The sequence below is a fragment of the Stegastes partitus genome, unplaced genomic scaffold (assembly GCF_000690725.1).
Source record: "Stegastes partitus isolate 25-593 unplaced genomic scaffold, Stegastes_partitus-1.0.2 Scaffold4, whole genome shotgun sequence".
NCBI classification, from domain to species: Eukaryota; Metazoa; Chordata; class Actinopteri; family Pomacentridae; genus Stegastes; species Stegastes partitus.
The window spans coordinates 1,264,773-1,283,305 of record NW_007577735.1 but is presented as its reverse complement, the minus strand read 5'-3'; the positions used below and the strand labels follow the sequence as shown (position 1 = coordinate 1,283,305).

The 18,533-nt window shown below is 45.0% G+C and overlaps 1 protein-coding gene across 1 annotated transcript in view; it reads left to right on the top strand.

Annotated features, from left to right (window-relative positions):
• camta1a (calmodulin binding transcription activator 1a) overlaps window positions 1–18,533 on the top strand; it is a 282,405-nt gene that overhangs the window by 121,708 nt on the left and 142,164 nt on the right. The window contains exon 4 of the mRNA XM_008278556.1: window positions 4,740–4,807. Coding sequence (XP_008276778.1) covers window positions 4,740–4,807 — 68 coding nt within the window. The remainder of the gene's footprint in view (window positions 1–4,739; window positions 4,808–18,533) is intronic.

Sequence of the window (18,533 nt, the reverse complement as noted above, 5' to 3'; positions counted from 1 at the left end):
CCATACCTTCACACTTCTCCTGTTTTAAATGCATTTATCATTGTCATGGGGAAAAACTTTAAACTTTCTTCCTCGTCTCTTCTTTTTGATTATCTTCTCCCTTTTCAGTAACTCTCTTACCCTCCTTCTCCATCCCTTTCTTCAGTGCTCATCTCTATCTGTGTCTAATTGCATTTGAATTTTTTTGGTGGGGGGGGGGGAGTATAATTTTGCGATAGCCTGGTGTTTCAGCAAACCCCTCCACCCTCCCTGAGCACCCTCCAGTCCATTTGCGCCTGGCTCTGGGAAGGTTGGTTTCCTGGGCTGCCCTGGAGGAAATATCAGATGACCTGGCACTCCACAGCAAAACCCAGGTCATCAGGGAAGGCTCCTCTAACCGTATCCCTCCCTTGTCCCCCTCTCATCCACTTCCTGCTTTCAAGTGCAGGGCAAGGTCAAGGCTTTGAGGATGCATTCCCTAGACTTCACCATGAGGCAGGCTGGAGGCGCTGTGCTCTGCTCTCTAACCAAACTTTGCTCCATCTATTCTTTCACATCTTCCTGCTCTCTCATATTCATTTCATTAGCTCAAGCTTTTACTGCAATCAATACGGTTGCTAAAGTTAGTTTTTCTAATACAGCTATTCATTAAGTGCATTTTCATTAGTGTCACTAGAGCACCAGTATAACTGGAATAATACAGTAATGGACAAACATATGCTGTAATTTTTTATTTTTTTTTTGGGTGATGAAGACCAGATTTAAATGGCTGAGCTCACAAAGAATGAGTCATTACTCTATGTTTTTACATAATGTGTAGTAGATTGTGGGTTTTAAAAACTGACACTGAATTCTCAGACAATGAGGTAACTGTGAGTGTTTCCATGTAGGGGTGGCACAAAAGGAAAGCAGGGAAGACGTGTTTTGTCTCGCGGCTTTGTATCATTCCCACCTCTCATTTTCTGTCAGCTGAAATGCGCTGTGGATGCAGAAGGAGACGTTATTGATGGTGTTTAGAGACAGGTGTCTGATGTGTCCTGAGATAATGCCAAAAGACTCCTATCTCTCCTTCTAATGGAACAGCGACAGTTGTTTCAAGTGATCAGGCCTGTCATCCAAATGCTGAAGCGTTGGTCCTCTCAACACTTCTCTTTTCTCCCATAAATCAAAGTTGCTATTGAGATGGAGAATCAGAAGCTACGGCAAAACAATCTAGCCTCAAGTCATCCCAGAACAGTGAATCTTCTATGGAATATCTCCGTCAAACATTGGCGTCATGAAGAAAGAAAGGGCAGAGGTCTAATGAAATCCGTCTGATCGGGTCTAGAAACATAAATTTTCAGACAATTAGAATACGGGATGAGTCAAATAGTCTACATTTTTTTTTCTGAGAGTTTACCTCTCCTGCTCCCATTTCCCCCTTTCTTGGTGCAAAGAATTGAAATGGGATGAATATGTTAGTGTCATCTCCAATTTCAAATAGGTAGACATTTCAAAAGCTGATTCTCTCTGGAGAAAACGTTGTACCTCTAGACTGAAAATATCATTTGAAAAGCGAGACAGTAAAAGCCAGTCATCTCAAAATGAAAATTTTCTCATGGTGGCTTTCCTTTTCACCCCGGCGGTTATGGGAAAGAAAAGAATGAGAGTGAGTGAGACGGTGTGTGTGGAGGCTATGAGAAGAGAAAACTAAAGGGGTGACACATTGATGAGTACAGGAGTGACACCCTCTGAAGAGCATGTTAATAACGTGCCAGGCACAGACAGGTAACCGGTAATCAGGCCTTCTGATTGTAACTCGGTAGACGGAAACAGACACACACACCAACACTCTTGGCTCTCCATCTCCATCAGCCCTGAAACTGCTAGACTGCTCCGTCATGTTCTGGGGCGGCCCCCTCTGCTAACAGTGTGTCGCAGCTTTTACAGAGACAAAAGAAACAAATGAGATGGCTGGGTTACAACAAACAGCTCCGGGTTGTTCTTTCCCCTGGAAAATGAAAGGGCCTCTTTCTTTTTTTTTTTTTTTTTACCCCCGCCGTGTCAATTAGAGGAGGTATTGCTCATAGTTACTCTCCGGTTCACTGTTAGCTTGTGCTGATTATTATTTATTTAGATCAGGCTTGCAAGGGAGTTTGCCTTAATTTAGGCTATGCAGAATACATCGCAGTAAGTGATGTATTCTGCATATATCGTGCATTTTATTTTAACAACACCTAGAGATAAAATCCCAGCAAGGATCATGTCAGCAGGGAGGCTGAGGTATAAAGGAGCGAAGTACAAACAACCTTGCATAAGGTGGATTCTGACCTAAGAGTGAGAGCGAGGTAGGAGCTGTGTGTGCAGAGAGCCTCCTCTGAATATTTCCCCAGTGACGGAGAGCAGGCCAGAGGCAGTGAGGTCAGCAGATAGAGTCCAGAGCCCATTGACAGCTGCTGGTTTGACTTTGATGCACCATCAGTGTTCTGCGCACTGCTTGCCCGTTTCCCCCTCCACCCCTCTTGCACTAACCCGCAAGCGTGTTTGCTCAACCTGAACGCATGCTAGCCTCTCATTATGCCGCCCATGCAAACTTTGTCTCCTTGCAGCTGTTTAATGGCTGCACGTCTGTTTTTGTTTGTTTCCTCACCATAAGATTATTGCACCTTTATGGCTGGTCGGGGGGTTGGAATAATCCCTGGCATCTGTTCAGAGAGGGAGGGGTGAGCAAAGAGCCAGAAGTAGAGGCATGCTAGCTCTTTTTTCCTTTTTTTTTTTTTGGTTTTAATTTTTCAAAATACGAGACCATGTGGCCCCCTATTTCATACTGAGGCTGAGACTGTGACTTGACTTTAAGACAAGAGTGATGGGAAGGGCTGTGTGCTAACAGGCGCAGAGGTCACTGAAGGAGCTTCCCGCTGCCATTTATCCCTCCCAAAATGAACACAGAATAGCAGGGATTAATCTAATCACTGCCGTGTTAGCATAATTTACGTATAAATGTATGCAGAAAAGTAACGTCACTGTGACCCTATTAAGCATTTTTTTTCACCTTCGAACAATGTAATTGTTGTTGGCTCAACTAACGTCACACATTCTCCGTATGCTTTCATATCAACAGAACAAGTTTGTAGCTCATCCAATCGACAAGGTTGTGGACTGTGGCTACTTTTCATTTGCTTTATTGTTTTTTTTTTTCTATTTTATGTCGAAGCATAAGTTGTAAAAGGGAGGAGAATCCCAGAGCTCCTCTTGACAGCCTCATCCCCTTCCTGTCTTTTTCTTAATTCAAGACTCCATCTTGTCATTGCTTCGGTGCCTCCGGTCGTTATGGCAAGAGAACGGGAAGTTAATCAACACAGCATTATCTCCCAGCCTGCACCTGGAGGCAACAGTGCCAGTCATGCTACCACCCCCTCTCTGTTGGGACCCCTGCCAGCCTGGGAACCCCTCGCACCGCAGCGCCCTGCAGCATCCCTATGGGCTATCGCCAGTGTGCTGTGTCTGTGCCAGGTCACACTTGTGACACAGCTTTGAAGCGCCATTGGGAGCCTCCTCGCAGTGGTGCATACTTTAGTGTGTGCATTCAAAGGGAAAAAGGAGGAAAGAAACAGTCCAGAGGAGACTCAAAAACAACTGGCTTGGTTTTTTTGGGAAGGCTTTGTGGTGCCACATACTGTACAGTATGCTTAATATTTTTCCAGTCTTCCGCTTTAGAGGTTTAAAGCTGCCAGTTTTGCAGATATTATTGCCCCGTCCGGACAGGTTGAGTAACAACATAGTCTCTCAGAGGAGGCCTCTGTCAAACTCAAGCTTCACACGCCAAGCAAGCCAATATTGGAACAGCACATTTACTCTTAAAGGTTTGTTGACACTCCAACATGAGGAGAGACGCGCGTCCTTAGAAACCGAAAAGACAATGTTTTGTGGAAGATGGCAGCAGGTCTGTCCTTGTGTCTAGCTCTCTCTAAGAGTCTGACAAATGTTCTTGCTGAAATGTGAATTGCTGGCTGTCGCTGGTAATCATTAGGTTGTCTACCAGCATCCAAAGTGCTTTTATTTCTGCCCATTAGTTTGGTGAGAAAATGGCCGGGTATGGTCTAGCGTGTTCCCCCTTACAGTCAGACTGATGCAGTAGGCAGGGCGAGCATGGGAAACATGAAAGTGTTTGAAGTATCTCTATTTATGCCAGTGGCAGTTTGGGCTTTTTTTTTTTTTTTTTTTTTAACTTCAGTGTCTATAGCATCTCTTTGTACACAACTGACTCCAAAGGATCTACAGCCTTTTCTGAAGTAGCAGTACACACACATGTCAATATTGTGAGACTGGCGTATAATTATTATTCAAAGGTTAAAGAGTGGATTGATCCATAGAGGAGTGTCAAGGGCAGATCAAAGGGATTTGGGGGAGGATCGGACCAAAAATGTTAAAAGCTGCTCACTCTCAAACACAGAGACGTCAATCTTTCTGAGAGCACCTTGATGTCCTCAGAGGAGAACTTGATCAAAGCTTTCGTAACAAAGATGGTCTCAGAAGATGATCTGACCTCAGCTGCATTCCACTTCTGTCTTTCATTTTACTTTACCAGTCTGCATTTACCTGCCTGAACTCCCGAGCACTGCCCCTGTTTCCGTCTTTCCTGTGTTTGTGCTGCTGGTTAGACTGTCTGAATATCAATGAAGCAGTCTCACCGATGTATTACAAACACAAGAGAACAGTGATTAAAGATGACATATCTAAGCCTCACTCCCTTCCTCTCTCCTCTCTTCTCTTTTTCACAGGAGATCGCAGCTTACTTGATAACATTTGAAAAGCATGAAGAATGGCTAACGACATCCCCTAAAACAAGGTAAGACAATTACACTTCTGCCCTCTTTTAAAGCATAAGTTAAGATTCATAGCCCCACAAGTATTACATTCAGGGAGCCAAAATTTCCATTTTTGGTTTTACATATTTTTTTTATTTTTTTTTTTCACTCAGACAATTTTCCTCATGCACAGCTTGCAACCACCTTCAAGTTCAGTGTAGGATGTTTAATATTACAGACTGCTCATGGCTGTTCAGAAAAGTTTACAGTTTGCAGATTAATGATAGAATATTAATATTGACTAATAATTGCCTTATCGCACACCAATTAAAATGATATCCACTGGTGCAGCATCTGCTTTGAATGGTATGTTAATGTGTTCCTATCCATCTGTACATCCACCACTCAGCTGTCTGGGTCACACTTTACACCCACATGTGGAACAAAATGCCAAGAGCTACTGTGATATTTGAAATAAAATAGGGGTCCCGGCACTGCACTTCATTTATTTTGCTAATGTATGCTGATACATATAGGGCCAATTTGCAAATGAAGAACATGTCCTTATGGCCTTTCAGCAAATTCTAATGCATGAAATTTAATGTCAGTAAATGTATTTGTTCCAGAATATGCTGCGATGTAATTATCTAACATATGCTGGATAATAATTAATAATACATGTGATTTTTTGATACTGTTCCTCTATATTTGACAGCAGTAGACAGCTCTTTGTTTGATTAGCTTTGGCTAATCTTTTTTTTATATTGGACAGCTCCAGTATTGGCGTCATTGGCCTCAAATGGACTGTCTCAAGCGTTACTGCCACACTGTTAGACCACGCAGTCATTTCACTGCTACAGCAAATACAGCCTGTTCACACAATCACCCCTTCACTAAAGTTTACATGTTCGATGCATTTGGAATCAGCTCAGCTATGTTAAACCTTTCTTTATCTTTTTTTCTGTGAGCTGGACTTGCTATGTTGGCATTATTAGCAATCCTCATCCATGTGTAAATGGACCCTGGGCTTAGTGACATAGAACCCATTGCTCACGTCTCTCTCCCCACCCCTGCTCTCTTCCACTGCCTCGGAGGGACGTTGATAATAGTTCTGCATAAAGACACTGCCAATTAGAATATGTTCTCTGGTGTAATTATAGGCCGAAAGAGCACTGAGCTCACCTCTGTTTTTTCATTCCTTTTTAAAATGTTTTTATTTATTTTCAAAATCAAGAATTCCCCTTCCTCTCAAGCCTCTACTCACCAAAAATGAATCCAATGCCAGGCTCAGTCAATCATGAGATGCAGTCTGTATTGTTGAAATTAGGATCACGTTTGTTACACTCTCTACAATATGCATGGGCTGTTTTCTTGCTGTAGGAAGGAAAACATATAAAAGGGTTAAAATAACGTCCTATTTTAACCATGTTTTTGCTACTACAAATGTCACAGTCGTGGCACCCTCCTGCATGGGACGGCCAAAAAATGACTCGTGTGTGAGTTGTGAGAGACCTTTGATCCGGTGACTTTCCATCCAAATGGTCCTCAGGATGCTCACGGCCGCAGTCTGTCACCACTGCCTGTCTGTTATGCAGTAGCCGGTGTGCTCAGGGATTTCAACCCAGTGTCACATCTCAGTACAGGTGCTGATATCCCAGACGTGTCATCTGGGAGCAGCTTCTAGTGTCCACCTACAGATCACCTGACAACACAACAGCACATCCCATGTTTTTGAAGAGCCGTCACCGTGGGACAAGACGTGTGTGTTTACTGCATGTGTGTGTGTTTCCCAAGAGGGGAGTCAGGGGGAAAAGGTTGTGAAGTGTTTGTATTTTTCCAGATGTCAGTGAAAAGCTGGGGTGTAGTGATGGATGTTGTGGCCAGGAAAGGTTAGAGGGAGTGAAAGGATGTGGCATATTTGTGTGATTGATGGGGGCTGATTGATGGCAGGCCTCTTTATGAAAAGCTTTCTGCACAAGGTCACAGGTTAAAGGTCATTCTCGGGACACCTGTGGCTAAGTGCTCCCTTATCGTTTGTCATCGCGCATCTTCGGTTGCATGTGGGTCGGCGTGTTTGCATTTGATTGTGGGTGTGCTGTCTGCGTGTCTGTGTGTGGGTTGACCCCTGTGGGGAATAGGCTAAGTAGGCTAATTCTCCCCCAGCCAGTGCCTTTAGACCGGGTCAGCAGGGTATGATGGGAGGCAGAGATAAGCAGCAGGGTCATACTCAGAGAGGCACAGCGCTGCATGGCTGCACTGCATGCATGTAACAACTCTGACACATGCAGGTCATAAACATGGGAGTGGGCCACAGCCAGAGCTCAAGGAGCTGACGCCAGCTGTTTGATCAAGGTGACACGCAACACAGGACATGCCCTGAATAGAGATGGCATTCTGTCAACATAAGGAAGACAAGATGAAGTGGACCAATTGCATACATGCACAGATGTATTTTACAAGGCTAATGCTGATGTGCAGGAGCGAAGCCCGTGTAGTAACAGTACAGCCAGTGCTGTCTTTTGTTTGGGTCTGTTTTTGTTTGTTTATCATTTCAAAATCTGAAGCATGCCAGGGGAGAGTGGTGGAATGCTGAGTGATTGATGTGCTTAGCTCTGGTAATACACATTCCCTTTCAGATAGGAAGTGCAACAGTGCTTAAAATCAATACCAGTGTTCTCCCACTGACTGCTTGAACAGCACTACAGCTAATTCAGGCCGCACCTGTCAGAGCTGGGGAAATCTTTCCCTACTCGGGCCTTACACTTTAATTTACACCCACAGCCTCGCAGGCTTCCATTTCCATTAAAGGGAGAGCCTGGCATTATGGCTTTAATGAAGGCCACGGCCAGGCTGTGATTTAAGATGGCCGTTACCCCGTACCTTCACTCCACAGGAGGGAACACACTTAAAGGGGAGAATTAGGATTTTCCTCTACTGCATCCTTCCAGATAGCCATAGTCATTCTTTCCTTTTGCCTTTTTAAAGATGTGTCCGTGTTGCTTCACCTGATGGGATCTGAAGGCGCCTGTGGGAGAAGGGTGAAAACAGAAGGAAGGCAAAGAATTGTGGTTCCAAATCTAGACAATAACATTTTATTTGACCTCATCATGGGTGTAACATTGTGCTCCTGTTGAGAGCAGGCATTCATTGTCCATCATAAATGACACAAATGTCTCCTCGAGGGGCTTTCTCAGAGGTGTTTGAATGCTGACAGATGGAGTAACTATTGACTAGATGGTGTCACAGATTGGTCAGCCCAAAGAGCTAATGGACACCTGTGTGTCGTATAGAGATAGCTCGTTATCCCGAGCAATCCCTCTAAACATAACACGGTTTCATGGTGGAGCAGTTGCACATTAGTGTTTCTTGTCTCCACTGTTTGTTTTATAGGATTGGTTAACAGCAACCCATCTCAAAACACAACAGAGAGAGAGAGAGCTTCTGCGCCTGTCATGTGTGTGTTTATTTATATAACCTCTCACTTGCGGAGTATAAAGCTACAGTAGACTTGTTGTAGCTGAAAGTTGAAGTGGTGGGTTGTGTCAGCTATTTGCCTTGACTTCCACATAAATTTGGAATGCATAAATTTACACATGTGCTTACATGACCACAGAGCACACACACACACACACACACATACACACACACACACTGACACACCCTCGCTCTCTCTCTCACACACACACATTGTATATTGAAACTATCAAACAATAAGCACCAGTCCTTGGAGGGCCCCGCAATGACACTGAACCTAGCCGCCCCCACGTCCCAGCGCAATAGCCCTCTCTCCTCCCACATCCACAGCAACAGCAGCAGCAGCACTCCAAAATGAAACCGAGTCCCTTTAGACAGCTTCCAAAGACAATGCTTTTATTAAAACCTACAGCAGTGGCGCCACCCCAGAGGCGCGGGTACAACAACAACAGAGTGGAGCAGAACTGAGAGGCAGCCTGAAATCTACTAATGACTGTTTGTTTGCCATTGTGTATGGTGTTTGCTATTGTGTATGGAGCCTGTGCAGATCGTGGCGTGTGTGACTGTCGGAAGGAAATAGAGGGGATTGTGTTTACGCATGTGTGTACATACGTAAATGTACTCATGCGTATGCACACAGTATGTCTGCGAGCTTGAGAGACCGTGATTATGCATTTGAAAACGGCATTGTGGATGAACATATGCAGGCATTTATGAATGTATTGCGGTGGCGCGTGTGTGCGTAATTACAAGTGAAGCTGAGTGTGTTTTGAATTAACAATAGAGTGCTTGTGTATGCTGCATGTGTGCCTTTTTAATAAGAGAGGGTAGTATCTGGGTGAGTCTGTCACTGTGACTAAGACCTCTCTAGGCCTATGTGTAAACTCCGTTTCTGTCACCAAGTCTGGCAAATGGTGTGAGGAAGTGCTGGACTTTCTGCGTGCGTGTGTGCCTCTCTGTTTATGTATGTTGTGGTGGACCGCTGATGTGTAGGATGTGCCTGAGAAGGGCGTCTGATAGTGTTTGGTCCTAATGCTTTGTGGCATTCGTTGGCTGGCAGAATTTCAGAGGAGAGTGGAAGAGGACAGGAGCAGCAGGAGAGGGAGTGAGAGAGAGGCATAGGAAAGGAAAGAGAGCGGGGAGATGGCACGAAGAAAGGGGGATGCATACAGAAAAAGAGCCACAAAAGATAAAGAGGTATTTGATAAGATCACATTGAAATGAAGACGGTGGGACATATGGCACTGAATCGAGTCCGAGTTCTGGGAAAAAAAAGCCAGCATGTCAAGTAAATGCGAAGAGACTGTTGGGAGAGGTGAACCAGTGTGTTCGCCTGCGTCTCTTTCCTGTGCTTGTCCTTATTCTCTTCTGTTGTTTTTATCCCAGCTCATCATGAGGAAAAGTTTAGTTTGTTGCATAGTGACACTTGGTTGCCCCATTGTGTCAGGCCCTGGAGGACACTGTACCCCGCTGCTTCCAACCCTGACAAGGGCAGCCATGCCCACCTGGGGCCTTGCGAGCTGGGTAAAATAAAGCCCACCAGGGAAAGCAGAAAGGACAGGAGTGAGGTGAACCCAGGGAGCATGAAGTAAGAGTGAATGAAAGAGAGAGAGAAAATGAAAAATGGTCGCTGAAAGAAGAGTGAATATGATTGAGTGAGAGCAGTTTAGAAAATGGAAACATGTCGATAAGAGAAGCGAACAGATGAGATGGAGATGGGAGGAATAGTGATGGATGTGGAGAGGAGGAGAAGGAGTGAGGGGGCAAAGGATTTACGCAAATAGACGAAAGAGCAGGAGAAAGATGGAATAGAGGGGGATTGAGCTGACATAGAGCGAGGGAGAGAAAAAAGAGAAAAATAGTGTGGGTAAACAGCAGATAGAGATGGAGGGAGGTGAGCAATGGATTCAACTGACAGATAGAGAAAAGTCCTGTGGTTTTGGGGCATGGGAGGGAGAATGCAAACGGTCAATAGATTACAGCTAGTGCTGTGCCAAGTGCCTAGGCCTCAGACTCCTAGCCAACTTAATAGTGCCTCTTGTTTGTCTGTCCTCTAAAGTAATGCCCAAGCCGAGCCCAGGGAAGCAGCTTGAGCCTGAGGCTAGTGGAAATGGACAGGGGACTAGATATATGTTAGTTCGCATCCCAGCTGCTGTATATTACCCTGGCCAGCTTGCCCACCAGAGACCATTCAACAGAGCATAGAACATCATCTAGCTTTATCGCCTTTATTCCCTCTACGCTCAACGGGGCTGCTGCTGAAGGCCAAGAAGGGCAGGATCAGTCTTTGGAATTAATCCTTTTTATTATGTGTCCCTTTTTGTATGGAAATAGACATTGACGTATAGGGCTGTGGTGAAGGTATCCAAGTCAGGCTCTCCAGGTGGAGAAGTATTGTGCAGTGCAGATAGACAAAAGCAGTGTGAAAATTAAGCACGCCTAGTCTTGCTCGGCATGCCAATATGGAGAAAGAGGTGGAGGGGAGGGAGAAGTGCAGCCAGTAGCTGGCCACAGGAGAGAGGGGATAAATAAATAGAGGAGGAAGTTGATGTCAAGCAGGTGTTCAAGGAGAAAGTGTCAGCCAAGCGGGCCGAGATGGGAAGAAGTGCTGCCTCTGCAGCCTGATAATAAAGACTTAATTCAATTAGCGCTTCTGCACCGGTGAGCAGCGTGCATACTGGCTGTCGTGGAGCAGGCCATAGACACAGCTGAGCTCACCCTCCACCACCTAGACACATAGACGACCAACCCTGCACCGACCCAGCACTCCGCTATGCTCTCTCTCTCTCTACCCCCCGGCTCTCTTTCTTACACACACAAAGTAGACCTAACGTATTATTCACACCTGAGTCACTGAGCAGTCCAGACACTAAACCCTGCCTACACTTCTCTCCTACACACACCCTGACACTCGCAACACACAGACACACTGCCTTACCCTCATCCCTCATCCTCATCTCTCCCCACAAACTAAGCTCTCTTCAGCTTTTCTCCTTTTACCTCCTTGATTTTCTATTTTCAACCCCCCTCTGCTCCCCACCCCCCCTTGTACCATTTTCTTCCACCTTGTCACACTGCTCTGTTGGTGCCGAATGGCCGTATGTTGGCCGGTACGGTAAGGATTGTGACTGTGAGTCCCTATTTTCAGCCCATCGTGCTCTGGTGCCCAGTTGGGTGCTGTCCTGTAGGCATATGGTGTAACGGATAGCAGATTCTGGGCCTTTAGAAAGCCCTGGGGGGCATTTCAGCCAAAAACAGCTTCCCATCCCACGCACCTCTCCATGCCATTCCCTGGAATCTGGTCTGTGCTTTGGGTGTGGTCCGAGAACTGTTCCTGACTGGCTACTTGGCGGTCCCATGGGTGGTACAGCAGCACCACAGAGCAACACACTGTTAGGTCCTAAAAGCTCCCACTCATACAGGAAGGTGGAGGATGGGGGGAAAGGAAGCACAGGAAGTGGCAAGGGAACAAGAAGAGGAGGATGAGGAGAAGGAAGAGAAAGGACAGGACACCCTGCTTCAATGATACTGTTTGCTGTTATGTAAAGAGAAGGAGAAAATAGGTCCTGGATAGCTGCCAGAGAGCTGGGTGAATCACCAGCAAAGAACAGGCACGACATGAGTGTGCAAAAACGCACACGCGCACACACACTGGCACACATTCTGTCCCATTTCTTCGCCCCAACTGAGCCTCCCAGTACAGGAAGTACAGCGGATGACGAGTTGCCATGTGGCACCATTAAATGTGTAAAAACGTCAAATGGCAGGACTGACCCCTTGCACCTTCTCATCATTTAGCAACCTAGAAAGTGCAGCAACCTGGCTTGCTGTGTGCCTTCTGCATCGGGGCCACTAATACAGAGAGCATTCAGGTTCATAGCCCCTTTATTTACTTAACCTTTCCCCTTCACCCATCTGGCCTACCTCCGCAGTTTGTTTTCATCCCTCCCTTTATGTCATGCCTATTTGATTTTTTTTTTTCTTTTATCACCTAACCATGCAGAAAGCTGTTCCCGAGGGCACTGACTCACTCAGCATGGAACCGCTCGGAGTATTTCTTACCTGTCTTAGTCTGGAAGATACACTCCAATGAAAATTATTACATTTGTAATAGGTAGATACCCCTGCCCACTTCCCTCATTCACCCTTACTACTTTTACTGCTTCATTAAAGATGGTAGATGGAGAGGGTGAAATGTGCAGGATAGCCATATATTAATTTTGCATTAGTGAATTAATCAATTCAAATATAAGTCAATTGATAAATTATTCACATCTTTTTGTCATGCACATTTGAGGGGAGTGCGCAGATGGAAAGGTGAGAACCATTTCAGATTGGATTAATTAATATTCATGACATTTTTAAAATGAAGTAAGAAAAATACCTATCAATTTAACATCAATTTTTTTTAAGCGCTGGTATAATTAAGAGTGTTTGAGAGAGACAGTTCCCACAATGATACAATTCCCTACAATAAAAAGCAAGGGGCTTGATAGCTCTTGTTCCTCTTGTCTCCCTCAACTTATCATAATAGCTACTACAATTCAAATCTTGCAGCCCTTTTTTTTTTTCCCTACCGCAGCTTGACTGATAGAACTCTGACAGAGATAAATAAATGAGAAGATGATGAATCTTCCTTATCCACTTCATGAGCAAAAATAATTAACAAACTGGTTCAAAATTCAGCCCTCCACCTCCAACACCTCCAACCCACTGTTGCGGTGCAGGGAAGTTTGGTATTTGTTTACCGTATTTTTTAATTTTTCATAATTTCTCAGTGCAGTCAATCATCTTTATTTTTTCTGCATGCGAGAGGTTGGTGCTTGGGGAGAGTTATGAAGACAGGTCAGCCAAGATTTAAAGTAGTCCCGCGCCTGACCCAAAGGAAAGCACCGCTGGTTACATTAACATGATAGCGATATGATTATGTCGGAATGGACATGAAGGGTTTCAATTATTTACAGGTGATGTGCCCGTTGAATTGGCAATGAAGTGGCTCGTAAATTACCCCCTCTGTCTAATCAAGCTTCCAGCGGAATAATGGAGCAAGTGCTACCATGGAGGAAGCTCTCTCTCTCTCTCTCTCTCTCTCTCTCTCTCTCTCTCTCTCTCTCTCTNGTTCAGTATTTTGGGTGGGGGTTGGCTACTTTCACAGTGGGATGATGACACTCTCCAAATGACATTGGTTGAAAGGCAAGAAATGTGCCAGTGAGCGCAGGTTTAAAACCTCTCCACTTCATCACTGCTCAGTGCTTTACTGCGCTTTATGTCACCAGACAATGATACAGTGACAGCCAAGCATCAAATGTGCAGCACCAGCACCTAATGTGCACCTTGGTTTTGTGCCTGAAAGAGAGACAGTATGAGACAGACACACTGAGAGAACAAGAGAGAGAGAGAGAGAGAGAGAGAGAGAGAGAGAGAGAGAGATAGACAGAAACCCAGACAGGAAAATAGAGGGATGCTGTAATGGCTGGCATGGCTCTGCTCCAATGCAGACCTCCAAACAGTAGCAACACTGTTCAGACAAAACACAGCCAGCCACCAGTGGCTGCCTCCTTTCTAGCATCTTCTTCTGAGGCCTGTGGTGTGGAATTCTGTTCAGCTGAAAGATGGAGTATTTGATTAAAAGAAATCAAATGGTCGAGTTTATTAGCCTGTTTAAATGTGTCCCCAGTGTACGTGTTTCATTTCTTGCACATCCTGCAGATATGCAGACCTGCAGTCTCAGTAGCAAGTACAAATCTACCTCCCCTCTTTTCCCTTCTTCAATGGAAAGCATCATATTGACCTCAGTGATGTTTCTTTGTACCACAGCCCATGTTAACAATCTCGCAGAGGTCCTCAACTGTATTGGGTAATTGTATATTAAACCTATTTTAAGGAAACAAAGACAGGGATTCGCCTTCTCCACCCACAACCGTCACAATCCATAATCACCTTAGGCAGTTTACAGTAGAAGGAGAGGAGAGGGAGAGAAAAGAGAGCTAGAAATGACAGGAAGATGGAGAGGCAAAGGGGAAGTGAGATAAAAGTGAAATGTAATGGAGAGAGAGTACCACCTACCGTTCTGGTGTCTTCTGGCAGAGGAATCATTTTGAGGGGAAGACAGGGTGGTCTGTTCTAAGCCAGCGCCTTAGCACACTTTCTTTCTCTCTCCCTGAAGAAGTGAATGTGGGGTGACTGTACCCACAATTAGGGCATGAGAGGATTAGTGGTGAGTGGGAAGGTGGTTGGGGGCTGTTTTTTATTTGTGTTCTCACTATTCCCTGCTATGCATTGTAGCAGTGCAAGTGCATTTTTTCCCCAATCCCATGTTCTCAAAAATAGAAACATCACAAACAACATAACAAGCTAATGTGCATGAGGAGAAGAGGGCAAAATAAGAAGCCCAATGTGTGCTGTGCTCCTGTGGCCTATATGCTTGCAGTTTTGTGCTTCCCTTTCTCCAACTTTCCCCGTCACCACGTAACACATCCTGGGAGCCTGTTTATTCTCTGCTCCCTTCCTAATGCCTTTGCCAAATCCCTAGCAACCCCCCAAAAAATGTCTGAACATCCCCCATCTTTGCATCTTTTTCAATTGCATTTCATTTTCTTACGACAAACACGGAGCTCACAGGGGGAGACAAAGCATTAGGGTTATTATGAGTTTAAAGCACTTAAAAGCTTTTGGCCATCCCGCTCCTGTGGACCCTTGCATCACTTGGCGATGCAAGGGTCCACAGGAGCGGGGAAACATTACGCTCCAGTTTTTAGAGAGGGGCCCAGATGTCCCAGATGTGTGTGCTTGAGTGTTTATAAGTGTGTATGTGTTGGTTTGTGCTCTGCATGCTCATATAATATATGCATGCAAGGAATGTCCTGTCTCCAGGAACCTTGTGCCATGCCTGTAGCACTCCTCAGTGTGGTTTGTGGCAGACCGTATTAGCTCACTGCTCTGTCAGATTCTGTATCACAGCATCTTAGGCTGACTCTTTAGAGCTCTCTCCCTTAGGTCACACATGGAATTTAAGAGCTTTTCTGAGGCAAAGAGGTGTGACTCGCCCTGAGACTCCCCTCTTGCTCTCTCTCTGCATCTGCGTCTCTCTTCTCTCTCTCTCTCTCTCTCTCTTACTTATTTCTCCTCACTTTATTTCCCCCTGCTTTGCTGCTCCACTTAAGAGTCATGGGGCGCACACTCAGCGGTAAACCAATTTCATTTAGTATGTTTTCACATTTTTATCCAATCATGGCATGCTCAGAGGTTTCAAAAACCACATGACGCTTTTATTGGGCCCTAATTAAGGATCTCTGATTTAATCCATGTAATTTAATAGAGATCAGTCATGGGTGTGAGGCTCTAGCTTTGTGCATAGGGAAGTTGATGCATTGCAACCCCTGCCTTCCACTGCAGCAGGTCAGGGTTAAAGGGCTTTGCATTAGGGCTTCGATTAATGTATGGTGTCCCAACTCCACCTGTTGGACTGTGAGGGTGGAGAGGATGAAGAATCTCAGAAATTTAGACATACACCCTGTGGCTCCTCTAACTGCCAGCCGCAGCTACAGAACACTAGGCACCCGAAGTCATCCACTCTGTAATTGCCTCTTGGCTTGCTCATTGTTCTCATTCATTTGCCTCTCTGCATACAAAAAGCGGCTGAAGCACTTTCACTTGTTATTTTTGTTTTTTAGAGGTGTGTCTACATCATAGAGTGATTGGCGCGGGCTGCCTCATTATAACTGTTCACACTTAGAGTCAACCCCTGAGACTGTCTGATAAATTTGAGCTAAGTCTTGAATTGTGATAATTTCAGTTGCTCTCACAGGAGGATTGAAATGCAATGCTGAGCAGCATTTTCTAAGCCTTCCAGTGAATTATTTCAATGAGAACTGCCTGGCGTTGTTTTGTCCTTTTCAGTAGCCCTTCACAGCCTTCTATCCAGCCAGTGTTGTGACGCAGTGTTGAGTAGAGAGAAAACAGAGGAGCTGAGAATGGCCCGGGTTGGCTGGGGTGAGGGATTGCGTGCTGGGAGGTGTCTAGACGGTCTGGGATAACAGGCCAGACAGAGAGAGGAAAGGAGACTGGCAGAGGAGTCTGGGCCAGAGGGAGGCCATGTCGAGGGCATGGCTGGATGGCCGCCTTATCTAAAATCACGTCTAGTCGCTGTGGACTTCAGCTTCTGGACACTAACGGCATTGACAGTTGACAGGGAGAGCGGCCACTTCCTGGCCCAACACACCATCACTCACTCCTGCCTCCGTCAGTGACATCTCTTTCTGTTTTTTACCCTGAATGTCAGCCATTTGACTTCACGTTGCGATGCATGTAAAATGCAGCACAACTACTAAACCAGTCAACTAGTGATTTTAATCGTATTTATGGCATTTAATTTTAACTCATCCATAAGAACTCTCATTGTTTTATAAAGCCAATGTCTGGCAGCCGCCTAGATATGCGCTCTCCAGGAGACTTCTTGTCTGGCTCTGTCATGCTAAACTACATGGCTTTCTTCTGTAAAGTCACAAATTCATGGGATCTCTTGACTCTTATACGAGGTAAGAGTTTTTTTCGTCTTTTTTCTAGCTGATCCATGGCAGATGAGGAAAAAATGTGATGACTAATGTCTCCTATGTGTAGGACTTGGTCTCATCTCTCTACCGCTCATTATGCCTGAGCCCTACGACAGTTTGGAGGACGTTGGAGGCATTGCCACGTTGGCCATATGCTTTCCGCGGCTCCGATCTGTCAGAATGTCAGGACATGGCGGGGGTGCGCTTTTCTGCACCAACAGAGGAGCGGAGCGCACCGCTACAGGAGGGCCTCATTACCGACACACCCCACCAAAAGAGACTCTGGGATGGGCGAGGAGACATACTGAGCGCTGTGTTTAGAACCAGAGGGTGAGCCATTTAAAAAGCACTCAACCCAAGCAACCGCCCCTCCCTCTCTCCCTGTAGCTCCATTATCACAGCAGAAAATGTGACTTTTTGAAGTAGATGCTTTAACAAATTAACAAAGTAATTAAGGCAAACAAATTGATTCTCTCAACATTTTAATTGAACTTTTGCCTTTGTGTCTCCAGCTGGCCAATCCCTTCTCATCCACAACCCGACACCATGCATATTTATCCGGACAGCTATTAGGGGAACTTATGTTGTGGCCCATGATCTCCTATGGAACATCTTAACAAAGCCAAGACTGATATTTAGTCTTTTTCTGGCATTTAAAGATGACATGTAACACAGACGCAGCAGTTTTCCAAAAGTATATTTATGGTAGCGTGCTATAAAGCAGCATTTGCACTAAACGTGCAACATGTTTTCTTTTTAGGTTGTGCATAAATCATTTGGCTCTCAGTAAGGCTCCACAGAGCACAGTGATCCCAGTTGGGCATGGTAATTCACAATAGAAAGTGGTAAGGTCCCTCACAATTCTCAGCCCTCCATCACCATTGATCCATTAAATTTATATTGGGAACCTGCTCTCAGATGGTCAAGGCAAAAATCAAACTTTTTCCCTTGACAGTCTGTAATCTATACTGTCTGAATTAGGGTGCATTAGCGATCCGCTCGCTTCTCACTCAGGTAGTTGAAATGCTCAGTGGAGGGAGGCTCCATTAGAAATCAGGCAAACTTTAAACTTTAAAGAGATTTTCTTTATGACTTTTCAAGGCAAACGTTATTGTTCAAAAAGTTATCTCGGCAGGAGTAAAGTCGCTTCTCAGTTGACTAATGACTATCAAAGCAGCTCATCTAGAGCTCTACTTTATTTTCAAACTATTTTGCTATGCATTTCTTCAGAATTGCTCTCGCCTTTGAATAGGTTTATTTTCAATACGTATTCATGTAGAAAATGTGTATTTAAGATGAATGAAATGCTGTATTTCACAGACAAGATAGCCGGATGGTCACAAATATCTCAATAATGGTATATTTTGCATCCCGCAGCGGCGCTCTGTTATAACAACATCATTAGAGACCACGAGTATATGTATATCTAAAATATTCATGGTGTTTAACATTGTCACATAATCATTGAGGGTGGCATAAATCTTTAGAAATGGAAATTGGAAGGCTGATACAAACAAGCTGCTCATCTGTATAATTGCCTCCATGCAAGGACTTTGTGTCACGATGGTGTGACTTATCACAGTGTTAATGATACAGTTGTTACAAACTTTGCAGCTATTGTCAGATTTCATGCCGGATGGTGAAATTCAGTTCACACTCTGCTCTTCCAGAGAGGACCACAAGTTTAGGGAGCGATCAGGTCCGGATAGAGAGGGTGGGGCTCATTGTAGTGCCACACAAT